Source organism: Amblyomma maculatum, chromosome 1 (assembly GCF_055883805.1).
Source record: "Amblyomma maculatum isolate TAMU_Amacu chromosome 1, ASM5588380v1, whole genome shotgun sequence".
Classification (NCBI taxonomy): Eukaryota; Metazoa; Arthropoda; class Arachnida; order Ixodida; family Ixodidae; genus Amblyomma; species Amblyomma maculatum.
This window is the reverse complement of record NC_139344.1, coordinates 180279683-180294453: the sequence shown is the minus strand read 5'-3', so window position 1 is coordinate 180294453 and position 14771 is coordinate 180279683. Positions and strand designations below refer to the sequence as shown.

The following is a 14771-nucleotide window of genomic DNA, read 5'->3' as shown; positions in this document are numbered from 1 at the left end:
GCATCTTGCCTGTACTCACCTATGGGGCTGAAACGTGGAGGCTAACCAAGAGAGTTCTACTTAAGTTGAGGACAACCCAGAGGGCTATGGAACGAAAAATGGTAGGGGTAACATTAAGAAATAGAAAGCGTGCAGAGTGGGTCAGAGAAATAACTCAAGTTACCGACATTCTAGTAGAAATTAAGAAGAAGAAATGGACATGGGCAGGACATGTAGTGCGAAGAGAGAATAACCGATGGTCGCTGAGGGTAACAAACTGGATTCCAAGGGAAGGAAAGCGTAGCAGGGGGCGGCAGAAAGTTAGGTGGGCGGATGAGATTAAGAAGTTCGCAGGGGTCAAGTGGATGCAGCTAGCACAGAACCGGGTTAAGTGGAGAAATATGGGAGAGGCCTTCGCCCTGCAGTGGGTATAATCAGGCTGATGATTATGAAATGATGATGATGATGATGATGATGATATATTTAAGCATCGGTGCAACGCAGTACCCACTAAGCAATAGCCCTGGCAGGGTTCATAAGAAAGAATAATGACGATAGCGCGCCTGTAAGTGGTCCCTTGTTTATAAATATTTTGCTTACAGTTCTGTCCTCGCGTGAGTTGTTGTCTTTCTGATCTTTATGTTTACGTGCACCTCTCTCGATTATCTTTAGATTTTTATGCAGCCTCTTATTGCATGTGAGAGTACTTCCGCATAAAAAATGGCCCCGGAGGTGCTTTTCTATGCACGTTTAGGGAGACATGTGGAGCTGTGAATCAGGTGCGGCGCCCAGCTGACAGATCAGAAAGTGCGTGGCTAACGTGTGTGGGTTACAAAAACATTGTGATGTACGCAAACAATTAAAGAAAGCGCAACGGAGGAAAAAGCAAACGATGTGAAGGTTCAGCTCCTAAATGATAGGTTAAGCGTTGGTGACGTCATGTATAGATGAAATGAAGAAAATGGCTGTCGTTACCGTCTAAATGTAAATAGACAAAATTAACAAATGAATACAAACGTGCGCTGACTTAAGATTCTCAGTGTTAGCTGTCAGAGCACAGTAAATAAGGCTTTGAAATTGGAGGTACTTTTCTCGGAGCATAATTCCGACATTGCTATTCTTACAGACACGTGTATGACCGATGCTATTTATGAGAATGAATTGGCCCGCCTGGATTTAGTCTGTTTATAAAAGACCGCGGCCAAAGGCTGTGACGTGGGTATTTTTTTTAAAGATATCTAAATTTCTAAATCCGGACGTGCAAGCTGGGTTTCGCAAGGGCAGAGGAACTAGAGACCAAGTTGCCAACCTTCGCTGGATCATGGAAAAAGCAAGAGAGTTCCAGAAACCCATCTACTTCTGCTTTATTGATTATGCGAAAGCGTTTGACTGCGTAGATCACAGCAGATTGTGGCAAGCTCTCCAAGAGATGGGAGTTCCAATTCACCTCATCTGTCTCCTCAGGAACCTGTATGAAGGGCAAGAGGCCACAGTCAGAACTGGGCATGGTCTTACTGATTGGTTTCCGATTGAGAAAGGAGTGAGGCAAGGCTGCATACTGTCGCCCTGCCTATTTAACCTATATGCAGAGTGCATCATGAGGAAGGCCGGTCTGGACGAGTCTTCAGCTGGAGTGAAGATTGCTGGAAAACGTATCAACAACCTTAGATATGCGGATGATACCACTTTAATTGCAGAAAGTGAAGCGGAACTCAAGAGACTTCTGATGCGCGTACAAGAAGAGAGTGAGAAGTTTGGGCTTAAACTGAACATTAAAAAGACAAAGATCATGGCGTCTTGCCCTATCAAGTCATGGAGCATCAAGGGACAAGAAGTGGAAGCAGTGACAGATTTTCTCTTCTTGGGCTCCAAGATTACCTCGGAAGGAGACTGCAGCCATGAAATTAGGAGACGCCTGCTTCTGGGAAAGAGAGCAATGGTTAGCCTTGACCGCCTAGTAAAGAGCAGAGACATTAGTCTGCCAACCAAGATCCGTATAACTCGTGCTATGGTCTTTCCAGTTGTGATGTATGGATGCGAGAGTTGGACTGTGAAAAAGGCTGACCGCCGAAGAATTGACGCGTTTGAATTGTGGTGCTGGCGAAGACTCTTGAGAGTTCCTTGGACTGCCAGAAGATCAAATCAGTCAATATTGTCGACCATAAACCCTGACTGCTCATTGGAGGGTCAAATTCTAAAGTTAAAGCTCAGCTACTTTGGTCATCTGATGAGAAGAGAGGAGTCGCTGGAGAAAGATTTGATGTTGGGAAAGGTTGAGGGTTGCCGGAGAAGGGGTAGGCAGCGAACGCGATGGTTAGATGGCATCCTCGAGGCACTGCAGATGAAGTTATGTGATGTTAGGAAGATAGTGAGAGACCGGAAAGCGTGGCGTGACATGGTCAATAGGGTCACGAAGAGTCGGACACGACTGAACGACTGAACTGAACTGAACTGAAATTTGCTAAAATGTCAGTCGTACCAAGCACACCATTTTTTTTTTTCAGTAAACCTTATTATGATAATGTTGGATACATTTTGGGAGCGATGTACATACTTCCTAGGTCTACCACAAGCGTTTTATTCGACTTACTGGAATACCCGAGCCCATATGTGAAGTCAAGTGACGGGCTTATTTAGACTGGGTCTTTAATGTGCCTGATGTTAACTGCTCCAACTGATATTCTCTTGACCATTTCCTTTGATTTTGATCTTGCGCAAGTAATTGAAGAGCATGCAAGGGTTAAGGCGCCTCCAAATCAGTTCTAGTTTTCTTCTTTTTTTGTTAGCGTCGATATTGCTCCTAAAGTACACAGTGAAGTGGTCCCCGAAATTTTTGACTCCTATGCTGTGCGGCTAGTGTGTTTTGTAGTCCTACCAAAGGGATACGCAAGACTTCATTTACCATTTTTTTCTAAAGCAGATGACGTGTCAATCATATATATATATATATATTCCTTTCGTTTTGATGACTTCGTCAATACTACCAATAAATACAGATCCTCTCGCATCGTTTTAAACACATTTCAGACAGTTGTATACATTTTGTGCCCAAAATTGTCAAGAAAATAAAAAAGGTGAGAAGTTTCATTTGTTTTTTGCTATTGCTATTACACTCGCAAAAGATGCAGTGGGGGCAGGAAGTCTTGAACGCGGCCACTTGCAACTGAGATCGCTCGCGAATGTAAAATCTGGCAACCTGGAGGTTTACCCAGAGGCGTACAGAATATTGATTAGTGCCAAACACCGTTCGATCCACATCCGCGCCTGTACAATCCTCATTAAATAAAATAATAAAGTCGCACTGCTCCCACTAGTAGTCCTTCCCACAGCCTCATATGAAAGAATGGTCCAATCGCTGATCAGGCCACGCAGTGGAAGGACTAAGCAATCGAAACAGATGAGATGAAATCGCCCCGCTAAAGCTTTTTTCGTTTTTCTACCTTACTGCTCGCTATGGCGTGGATTTGGAGTAGGGGAGGTGCCGTTTCGGCTTACCGTGCCCGCAGGGATGGTTCCTGGCCACCAGGCAATAGCAGGCTCCCGGACGCCTCCTTCGAAGGTGGTCAGCTTGCCGCACAGAAGAGGACCGTTACTTCCGCCTGCAGAGAGCAGCTACAGCCTGCACCACTCGCGGATGATCAGCCCTTCCACTGCATCGTACACTTGCGTGTCTCGAGGTAGAAGGTCGTAATGCTACCTCCTCATTCGTTTGCATACTTAAAAGAATAGTGTATACACTATGTGCCGCGACACAGGAACGAACCGTGATATGGGTGGAAGATGAAAGCATGTGTCGCCGCCCATGCACGAAGCAGGCACATTTGTCTCGCATGCTCTGCTCCGACAGAGGCCCATCGATTGATCGGACGGGGACAAAATAAACAAGTGTGGGAAAATGCATGGCTTTCTGCATTGCATGCATGTGAAACGGGTGCATTCGTCCCGATTAGCATTAATTAAGCTCGTGCGCTGGGCTTATACACCATTAGTACGGCTTCTCATTTTAAATTTAGGGCAGAGACTCACCATTTTCCTTGCCGTAGGTGGCCGCTCCGTTGTCCGAGGTGAAGAAGACGAACGTGTTCTCTGCGATCCCCGTGTTCCTCAGGGTGTCCAGGATGGCGCCCACACCACGGTCGAGCTCAATCACAGCGTCTCCGTAGCTGTACCAGTTATCGCGCACGCTCCGTTTTACGCCGGTGCAAAGCGATCACAAATAAACAGTGGCCGCATCGCAAAAAGAAAAGAAACGGAAACAATTTCAAACTATTGCACCCAAAGAGATCGCGCAGGCAGGTGATGCACTTCACTGTCAACGGTTTAGTCCTGCGTTAGCAGACTCCTTGCATCAGTCAGGACTTTAAGGGTCCGTAACCTGTACTCGTGCAAAGAGTAGTAAAGACCATGACCATGCAGTTCACGATCGCCATCTAACATACTGGACCATCTGATGGGAGGAGGTACTATGCGTTTGCGTATATAGGCCATCCAAAGTTGGGAGCCGCACGAATTACAGACAATGCTGTATTACTGCGCCAAAATGAAACACCAAAACCACTTCCGGATAGAACACAGACTCCTTTTTACGTTCAGTATGGGTAACATGTCGTATTCATAATTATATTAAGGAACGATTCCCGACGAACTTAAGAAGTATCTCATATGCTTGTGTTAGAATCCATATGCTGCGTATATACAGCATACACAGCCGCTATGTGTCCCACACGGATTTCGCGCGACATGGAACTTCGTGGATTAGTACTGCGGCAGCGAAAGTTCCTCAAATTGTGCGCCGTAAACTGCATAGAGGCTTTTTTTATAACTGGTGCCATGTTGCTGTCAAAAACACCAAGTCAAAAGGAGAGCTGTTTGGACATTTGTGGTGGAGGGTCGACGGTTTTTCCCCATAAGTGTAGAGAAAGCTTAGCGATTCCTCTTTTGGGACTCCCTCCCTCGGACGGCCACTCACGCTCCCCGGACGCTCCGGCCACGAACGGAGGCGTACACGGGCATGTGCGTCGAGTCTGGCGCCCAGTACAGGAAGAAGGGCTGGCGCTTCGCCGCTTGCCGCTTGACGAAAGACACGGCCTCCTGGAACGAAAACCCCAGCGCGTAGATCAGCGGCCAAGCAGTCCGGCTGCTAGGCACAAAATGATATGCCTGGCTTCCTTCCTCACCCCATTTCCAGGGCGAAGAAATGCAGAAAAAGAACACCCGAATGCGGAGACTACTGAGTAGAAGGAATCTTCAGAAATTAATCCGGATCCCTCCACTATATAGCATGCATCACAAACCACAGCGTTGCTTTGACCTGTGGAAAAATATCATTAGCCAAAAGCCATGAGCTAAACAATGCAAATTCTTAATTAATACAGAGTATGAAAGTAATGTGCTGACAAGCATGCAGCTAGCTAACGAGAAGTGTGTGCAAGTTTTCGAGGAATGTCCTATGCGTAGGAGGTCCGTCTTTTACTAACAATTTTCTGGCCAGCAGAGAATTTTTGCGCACATAGATCCATTTATAGATTTTGTTTCTTCTCATCCCTGGGATAGAGGAATGGGTTATGTCCCAAATGATGATTTTTTGCGTTTATATATGCGCGCAGTATAAGTGAGGCGAAAAGACACGTTAGTGTTTCATGTCCTACATATATGATGAAACGTAAACAATGTTTTCTTCTTTGCTCAGAACAAAATGCAGAATACGGCATACATGTGTTTACTCCATACTGCACTAAACTTCGTGATTTTTCTTCATCCTTGAGCACCCAGTTTTCCTCATAATCAATGCCCGCTTTTTACTCCTCTCTCTTTACCTTATGGTTTGGTTCGGTTTGTGGGGTTTAACATCCCAAAGCTACTCAGGCTATGAGAGATTCGTAGTGGAGGACTTCGAAAACTTCGACAACCTGGGGTTCTCTTTAACGTGCACTGACATAGCACAGCACACACGGGCGCCTTGCTCTTCGCCTCCACCGAAAAGCGGCCGACGATGCTGGGATTCGATCCCGCATCCTTGGGAACAGTAGTCGAGCGCCCGAACCACTGCGTCACCCCGTCGGGGCTCATTACATTTTGCAGTGGGAGGCGTACATACCTCCGTGTACATCACTGTAATATTGGACGTCGCTGTCTTGATATCAATCTTGAAGTCCTCGTAATACCTGAAATTAGAGAATACTTTAAAAAGGCATTCATTCATGCTTTCTTCTCTCATACTCCACTAGGCGGCACGTAATCATCTACGGTGTTAGGTGACACAATCCATCACTGTAAACCCCAAAATCTGGCAGCGTTCGCGCCTAGTTTTTGAGACTAAATATTTGTTGAAGAGAACGCAGTAAGTAAAGCTTCCGTGCATCGCACAATCATCAGACTGTAAGAATGTTACCGCGTCTTACCAAGTTGTTGTGTGACTAGGGGATCGAATCGCAAAAAGACGATCAGGGACCTAGATGCAGACAAACTAGAACAGTAATTAAGAAAGGTAGCGGAGCGCTGGAATTGGATAGAAAATATGAACTCGTAGAACAAATAGCGACCGCAGATCCGGATCACGAGAGTGGAACTATAGAATAAGATCGGGGTAGAATTTATTTAGCAAGTACTTTCAGATCACGAATTTGCCAGTAACCCTCACGAAGAAAGGATGTATGTATCTTACCGCTACTCATCTATAGGACAGAAATGTGGAGGCTAACCAGTTTTACTTAAGTTGAGGAAAACGCATAGGTGTAATGTTAAAGGCCCACTGACCACCCCAAGGACGAAAGCCGTGCTCCTGAGAGGCCTCGCTGTCTGAACGAGCAGCCGAAAACATATTTTACACAGATTCAGCGGAATTATAGCCGTTAAAACGAATTCAGAGCACCATGCTCTCAGCCTTGCTGAGCAGCGGAACATGCAGAGCGCGCGCCGGAAGTAATGCTTAACCGGTTCTGGAAGTTCGTTGAAGTCGCATCCCAGCGCCAAAATGTGCTGCGACCGATAAATATATAGGCGACGGTGCGGGACTCCGCAGTTTGCTTTCGCACGCTGTAGACACTTTTTTTGGTAGGCGATCCGGTGGGCGGATCGAGCTAGAGTGCTCCGAGTTGCTCCATGGCCTTGGTTACTTCAGGCGACCAGCGGTGTGGAATTCGAACTTCTCCTCCCAGAGCAAGAAAACTTACCAGTGTAAATTTCCATTAGTGTTCTACCTCAATCCTGCACTGTCAGTTAGAGTGATGGGCCACTAGATGCCGTTGAGGCAGGTACGTCACAGAGGGCCAACGTAGACAACGAGGAGGTTGACTTTCCGCAAGGAAACATGTGAGATAGTTGATCTGTATTTTTGTAGCTTTCTGTCGCGCGCATCGGTGTGGTATACAGAAACTCTCTAAGATGACTGACCGATATACTGGGCTTGTTTGTTTAAAATGTCATACCTTGGTCAGAGGCCCTTTAAGAGACAGGAAGCGTGCAGAGTGGGTCAGGGGACAAACGTCTATTAATGACCTTCTAGTTGAAATCGTTAAGAATAAATGGGCATGGGCAGGACATATAATGCGAAGGCGAGATAAGCGCTAAGAAAACCCAAACGTAGCAGGAAGATGCAGCAATGCCAGGAGGCAGATGGCGGATGAAATCAGGAAATTTGCGGTGATTCGGGGAGTGCAGCTGGCACAGCTAGACCGGGCAAAATGGAGGGATGCGGGAGATGCATTTGCCCTGCAGTGGGTGTATTCAGACTGATGATGCTGATGACTGCGGTTTTCTTTATAAAATGTTATCGCTCTATTTACCCCAAAAATAAACCTTTAGAACATTATGATGGACCTCTGCACTGTTCATATCCTTATAACGGGTTATATGAACTAAGTGAAGCATCTGTAAAACATGCATTAAGTGTGTGTGCATGATAATAATAGTCTTAATAATACTCAATAAGTGCCCATTTTAAGGGTGATTTTTCACGGGCAGTATATCATTTACGAAGTACCATTAGAATAAGGAAACGGAAGCTCGGATTCATCGCCGACTGCGGGAGTTGAATCTTGCATCATGTGCATTGGTGGTTTCTTGTTTTAAAACATGCTTGTAATGTACCACCAGGTGCCCAATACGCACTGCACGATCAACTCAACGAGCGTGCATAGGGCTATCAATGGCCCATAGTCAAACCATGTTCTCTAAACAAGATACTGCGGAACGTACACACACACACACACACACACACACACACACACACACACACACACACACACACACACACACACACACACACACACACACACACACACACACACACACACACACACACACACACACACGCACGCACACGCACACGCACACGCACACGCACACACACACACACACACACACACACACACACACACACACACACACACACACACACACACACACACACACACACACACACACACACACACACACACACACACACACTATATCTATACGTATTTCCAATGTGAGAATTTAACTCAGACATAAAAACAGTAATATTCCACCAAGCTGTCATGCTGCAGAGTGCTTCCAGAAAAAGATGGTAATGTACTGCATGTATCTTCATATAATTCATTTATTTAGTATTGCGCTAGATAATATATTGTTATGTTATATTGTTACGCCCGTAATGTGACCGCGGAGACCTGAAAAGTTTGACAAGCGAGGTTCACACAGCCAGCGGACAGTGACGTAGGTGCCACAAGCCAAGGTCCAACGGGGCGCGCACACTTCGGTCTCCTCTTCCTTCTGCCTTTTTTTCGCCCTGCTCGAGACTTCATCTCCGTAACAATATTATTACCTATTATTTATTCTCTAAGCTTCAATGCCATTGAGCGTGCGCATATCGTCTCGGAAGTGCCGCTGAGAATTCGTGCATGCCATACAATTATCGCTTAACCTTCTTCCTTCAGAACCAAATATCTGTATCTGTCGAATTACGCCACGTTAAAACCCAGTAAGATTTCAGTCAGCAAAGATTTCTGTACCTCAGCAAGGCTGTCCAAATAGCTCTCTGGAATTTGCTAAGCTTCGCGGCTCCTCATATCAGCTTAAGTACTAGGGGCTTTGTATGGACGGAAAGTGTTACAGCCACTCATACCCTGCCTCCAAAACCATTATTAAATCATCTCTAAGCATGCCCGCATTCACCACAAATAAAGCCTGTCTATATCGGCCACAGAGGGGCGATTTATAAGGCGAAAGCCTTTAACGCCTCATCATTGTCGACAGAAGGTTGTCAGCAGAGGTGTGACGCTTTCGAGAACGAGAGTCAAAAATAAATTAAAAACCTTGTCTCCACGGGGAACCGAACCTCCGTCCCTTGGATCCCCAGCCCAGCGCTTTACCAACTGCGCCCCGCCCCTGATCGTGAAACACTCTTCATAATTTCCCTTGTCTACCGTGAGGATGACAGCGGGATTTCGCGAGTGACAGATACTGCGCCTTTCCTTTCCTTTCCTGCATAGAACGTCGGTGAACTTTGATGCGTTCAATGAAATGCTGGTTGTGTTCCGATGTACATACCTTCACGACAGGTCATGACGTCACCAGGCGATTCATGATTATACGAAGTGGACCCCGCCGGGTATCCGATCCAGGCGTCCGTGCGGCGCCTTTCATTTGCCGCTTCCTCGAACCACACAGCAAACAGAAACAAACCCACATGTCTAGGAGGCGTTGGTACAACAGGCATCAGTGGCATTTGACATTGATTCACAGAATAGAAAAGGCGCAGTATCTGTCACGATTCTGCGCGGATGCATGTGCCACGCCGTAAAGGAAGACAGGAAGAGGGGAGTGAAAGAAGAGAGGGAGATAGACGTGCCGCAGTGGAGGGCTACGAGCCAATGCGCTATAATGGCCTCACCGCCCTTTAGTGGTCCAAAGTGCCATCTAGAATTTTTTCGATGCTCATAGATATCAACGAAATTCGCATCAGTTCTTCTCAACGCCAAGATTACGTGTGCCAAAAAGTACAGTTAAGGACGGTTTAGTTTTCTCACAAAATAGTTTTAAAAATAGCGCTCCGGGACTCCCGACCTCGCGACTCGCGCTGCCATACAGGAAATTTTTACCGCCAACACTGCGTTTCACGAAGTCACAGTCGTGCAATTTCGAGCAGACGACGGCGACAATGCGGTGGCCATGGCTGCCGATATGTGGCCGACCGGAGGGCGTTTGTCCGCCGCTCTCGCGGACAGCACCGTTGTGGTAAGCTCGCTGCATCCAGTGCGGCAAGCGTTGCGAATTTGTGGTCTACTTTCTTTATGCGGCTGGGGTCGGCCATTTTTCGATGTACCGCTAGCATATGTTACGCCGAGTAAACGATCCGAGGACGGAACGGGGTCGGTCGCGTACTCGAAGGTTGTATCTGTCGGACGTCGCACTAGACAATGCTTGTATGACGCGTTGCTTTTGAAACGTGCAGACGACGTAGTGCAGTGTACGTAGTGGAAACTGCACAGCCCGTGCGATTTATATTTTTCACCCGGGTTCGGACGCGCATCTTCCGTACCCTTCCGTAACAACCGGCGACACCGCCGCAGGACTGGCTGAAATTCGTAATTGATACTCGGGATCAACAGGTTGGTGACAAGGCATGAAACCCGTGGATATTAATTTGAAAGCTGCTTTCGTTCACAGCGCAATCAATTTCGCGACATATGTATAATGTACAAAAATATCTGTGTATGTTACAATTTTTATCCACCGCAATTGCCATTATATGCAAAAGACGTTAGTTTTGGTCGTGGTAAAATGACATTAAATTGAACAAATGTCATTTGGTGAGAATTTCATTCAATTCGCCATGTGAAAGGCGTGCTGCTGCTCTGGGGCAATAATCTCACTTGCAGCGAGGCAGAATTTGGGTTGGTATTGAGGAAAGAATAGGAATTTGGAGTAGTAGTAACGATCTGTCGCCCTCATATATGCCGGCCACTTGCATGGGGTTTATGAGTGCACAAATGGCTTAAAAATTCTAGGCAATTGATGCTTCATACGGCAATAATTTAGCCGCATTCAAGATCGCTCGCTCGTTCAGCCCTCATTTGCCATGCATGACGAGTACCGCTATTGTTATTCTTTTTTTTTTTTTTTAATTTGCGTCTGAATGGCGAGTCCTGCTCGCCACTGTCTGAAGACATCAAGGACGACTCACCAGCATCAAATAGTATATATGTTTGCGGATTCATTTGTTTTCGGGTTCATTTTTTGTCAAAACTGTGCAACAGTGAAATCGGCTTTCGGAAGTGCAAGTGTGCACTGTAAATGAAGGTGTGCTCTTTGCCAATCTGTAACCTCTCTGCTATACGCCTTCGGGCAATACGGGGTAAGCTTCGCATAAAGAATAAAGTGTCACATGCCGCATGTCACATGGTACGTGGCGGCAATTGGCGTTGCGTGCGCGCGAGACAAGTGATCTAAGGTCGCAACTGGTCACATGAGAGCTTTCCTTGAAGGCCAATAAACTAGGCGCCAGAAATCGTATCTTCGTAGAAACAGCGTGGCCAGCTTTTTTTAAAAGGCGAATTACAACGCATGGATTTTTCACTTTCTCCTTCAAGTCATTAAATAAAATTTAGCTAATCAGTATCTACTAACCAATTAATAAATGTTGGTGGATAAAAAACAGTGCAGATTACGATTAGGACGGTCGACTCTCAGCAGCTATTAATTGGTTTTTTTTAAACTGTTGGCTTGTGGCTTTATGCGATTGAATTAAAACAAATCTGCACTTGATTCTGAGGTCCTATATTTACAACAATATGACACGTGACCAGATTCGGTCACGCCTGGAATAAAAGATTGTGGGCAGATTCGCTATGGACAGTGAAAAGATTTCTCGTGAAAAACCACGCATGTTTAAAAATAATTCATCACAGCGCCGCATTCAAGACCACCCACACAATGTGAGAGTTGTGAAAAGTTAGATAAAGTGACTTTTACAATGTGTAGTTTTTAAAATTGACTCAGAAGTCGCTGTTTCATACAGTTCCTGGCGAAATAAAAGGCTGTAAAAAATTCCGGGGTGGAAATAGATTCCACATTGTGCCTTAAATATCGAAAAGCCGAGAAAATATAGCTTCAAAAAAAAAAAAAAAAAGAACGTATTTCCAATTCACCAGCTAGCATCCATTTCACAAAACCTTTCACGTAGGTTTTTCAGAAGCGAAAGTTGTATTCTTGACTCAGTCTCTGGTCGTGCATCATTGTTCGCTAGTGATGTGATATCAATTTGGTCACCCCACCAACACTACTTAATTCATTCCCTAGAGCGCGTACAAAATCGTGCCGCTCGTTTCATTGCTCGCAACTATTGCCGACATTCCAGCATAGCTAACATTAAGGCGTCATTATCCCTTCTGTTTTAGAATCTCGCAGAACAATAACACTTATATGCCTCTTCCATAAAATTGTTTACAGCCATCATTCCTTCACACTACCTCTTACAAAATTGGCCCGCACATCTCAGCAATTGCATAATCACATCAGTTTTAAACGCCTTTCGGGAAGAACCACTGCATTCAACTCATCAGCCTTGCCCCGTGCAATCATTTATTGGAATAGTCTTCCTGACAACATTGTTCGCATTTCAGATTGTTATTTTCAAAAAAAAAAAAATAAGCAGCATTTTGTTCTGAAGTGTGTTTTTACTAAAGTGTGTTCTGTAGTGTGCTTTTCAATTTTGTTCTCTTTTTTTGTTGGTTGCTTGCCATTCTATAACGATAACGATTTGAAAATAACCATGTTAAAATAACCTACCATCTTCTACTTGCTTCTGTTTCGCACCCCAGTTATGTAGCCCCCCTCACCTAATACTCCAGTCGGAGCCCGTTAGGTATTTGAATAAATAAATAAATTGTAATGGCTAATGATTACAGCGGCTATGGTCTCCAAGGCGATGCTCATCAACTGCACAGAAGTGAAGGAATGAGTCGAGGCTTCTACAAAACACGGCTCACACATCTCGCAATGCTACTGCACAGGCCCCGACTATTTTGAGCGCTTCGTTATGCACACGCTTCGAGTGAGGCCCTATACTCGCCTGCCGATCATGTGGTCGTCCCTGAAGACAGCGATATTGGGCTGCCTGACGTCGTCGAAGGGGCCCGGGTGCGTCGACGGGGAGCCGAGGAACTCGTGGAAGCCGTGGCGCAGCGGCAGAAACGGAGCTCTGTGACCCAGGTGCCTGCACCGCCGGCATTGTCATAACTCTCATAAGGCACATGACGCATACGAATGGGACACAAAAAAATCAGGCGCACCGGCGTTGGACACCAAATCACTGAAGAATGCCCTCGTTCCATTTCAAGATGGTCGCTTCAATTTCCTGCCTGGTGAGCGTCACGCTTTCATGCATGTTTTGCAATAGCTATTTTTTTTTTTTTTCAATGAACTGGCCGTGGTTTGTGTCTTCAGCTCTTTAATTCCGATGTTTTTCGCTTCCTCCGCTTCTCTTTTTTTTTGTATTTTTATTGAAATGTGTACTGTATCCACTCCTGCTTGGGTCGCATTTGCTTTGCAACAATTCCAAAGTATTTGAGAGAAAAAAAAAGAAGAGAGGAAGAATTTTCGCTTTGCTCAATTCCGGCTCTCAACAGCTTAATTTTATACGAAGCCCGATCGGCAGCGGTGATAGCACAGTGCCCTCGTGCTTAGGCAGCCTGGGCACGACGATGTTTGCTGCACAGCGTGAAAGTCAAGGTCAAAGGTTCGGAGCCAGATAAACTTGAGGTTTTGCATGAAAGCACCAGAGTTTAGTGTTAAAAAGAGCCTGATTCCCTGATAAACCCGATAGATCAGCCCATACCCAACTCTTTAAAACCAAGCGTCTCCACCTTCACCGCGATCAGCGACCATTATTTCACTTCGTTTTAGAACTAAGCTAATCAACGTTCGTAAAAAAAAATAATAATAATAATAAATAAAAAAGCGCTTTCTTCTCATTTGCGTTTAAATGTAAATCATAATGAATAGCGTCCTCACTGTGCAGCCATTTGATTAGGTCACATCTGTTCCAAGGTGAGGGAGTCTTTCGGTATTTTTGTCATTCACTTCTTTTCTAAACTAAGGAGTTGAGAGACCGACCTATTATTACAATTTTTACTTACAAAGATGAGCGCCGCGCGAAAAAACCACGTTGTTTGCTTTGCCGAATAAGTGGTGCGCAGGAGCATTGAGACATTGTTGTACGAGCTTCGCTGCCGAAATATATTTTGGGAGCGCTGTTACACAGATACTTTTTCGGTAGAAGCCCCTAGAAGACCCTCTGCATGAGTCTTTCTTGCTAGCAGTACAGGGAGAGCATGGGAGAAGAAAGCTTCCGTGCAGAAGTTTTCACGCTCACTTGCAGGCTAATTATAAGGCAGTTCTTAGGTATCGAGCATATAATTCAAGAAAGCTGATTGCCCGGAATAAGAACGTAAATATGAAGTGCCATTTGTAAAACATCATCGCAACGCGCATATCATTTCAAGCGCAAAGCGCTACGGGTAGGTGAATGAGAGTATCTCTAATGACAGGCCTTGTTATGTGTATATGCGTGATGGCGATCTATGGTGCTTTTCGTCCACAGAGAGCAATGGGCGAGCGGTGATGTAATGACATCATTTTAAATGCATTTCGTTGTCATTATTTTTACCCTTTCCTTTTGCTCCATACCTACGCTGTGACTATGATAACACAGACGCACAGATGGTACAAATCGAATGGAATCTGACAAAAAGAATGACATCTCAGCGGCTTTACGTTCATTTCGCGACTGCCATCCACTTCTTACAAAC

General features: G+C 45.4%; 1 protein-coding gene across 2 annotated transcripts in view; it reads right to left on the bottom strand.

Annotated features, from left to right (window-relative positions):
• The window catches only part of LOC146205024 (N-acetylgalactosamine-6-sulfatase-like), a 78211-nt gene that overhangs the window by 23476 nt on the left and 39964 nt on the right, over positions 1 to 14771 (bottom strand). For both annotated transcript variants that reach the window (XM_084586772.1, XM_084586771.1), the window contains exons 5-9: positions 13034 to 13177; positions 6077 to 6143; positions 4949 to 5070; positions 4006 to 4142; positions 3475 to 3578 (exon numbers count right to left, since the gene is read on the bottom strand). In XM_084586772.1, the coding sequence (XP_084442898.1) occupies positions 3475 to 3578; positions 4006 to 4142; positions 4949 to 5070; positions 6077 to 6143; positions 13034 to 13177 (574 nt within the window). The remainder of the gene's footprint in view (positions 1 to 3474; positions 3579 to 4005; positions 4143 to 4948; positions 5071 to 6076; positions 6144 to 13033; positions 13178 to 14771) is intronic.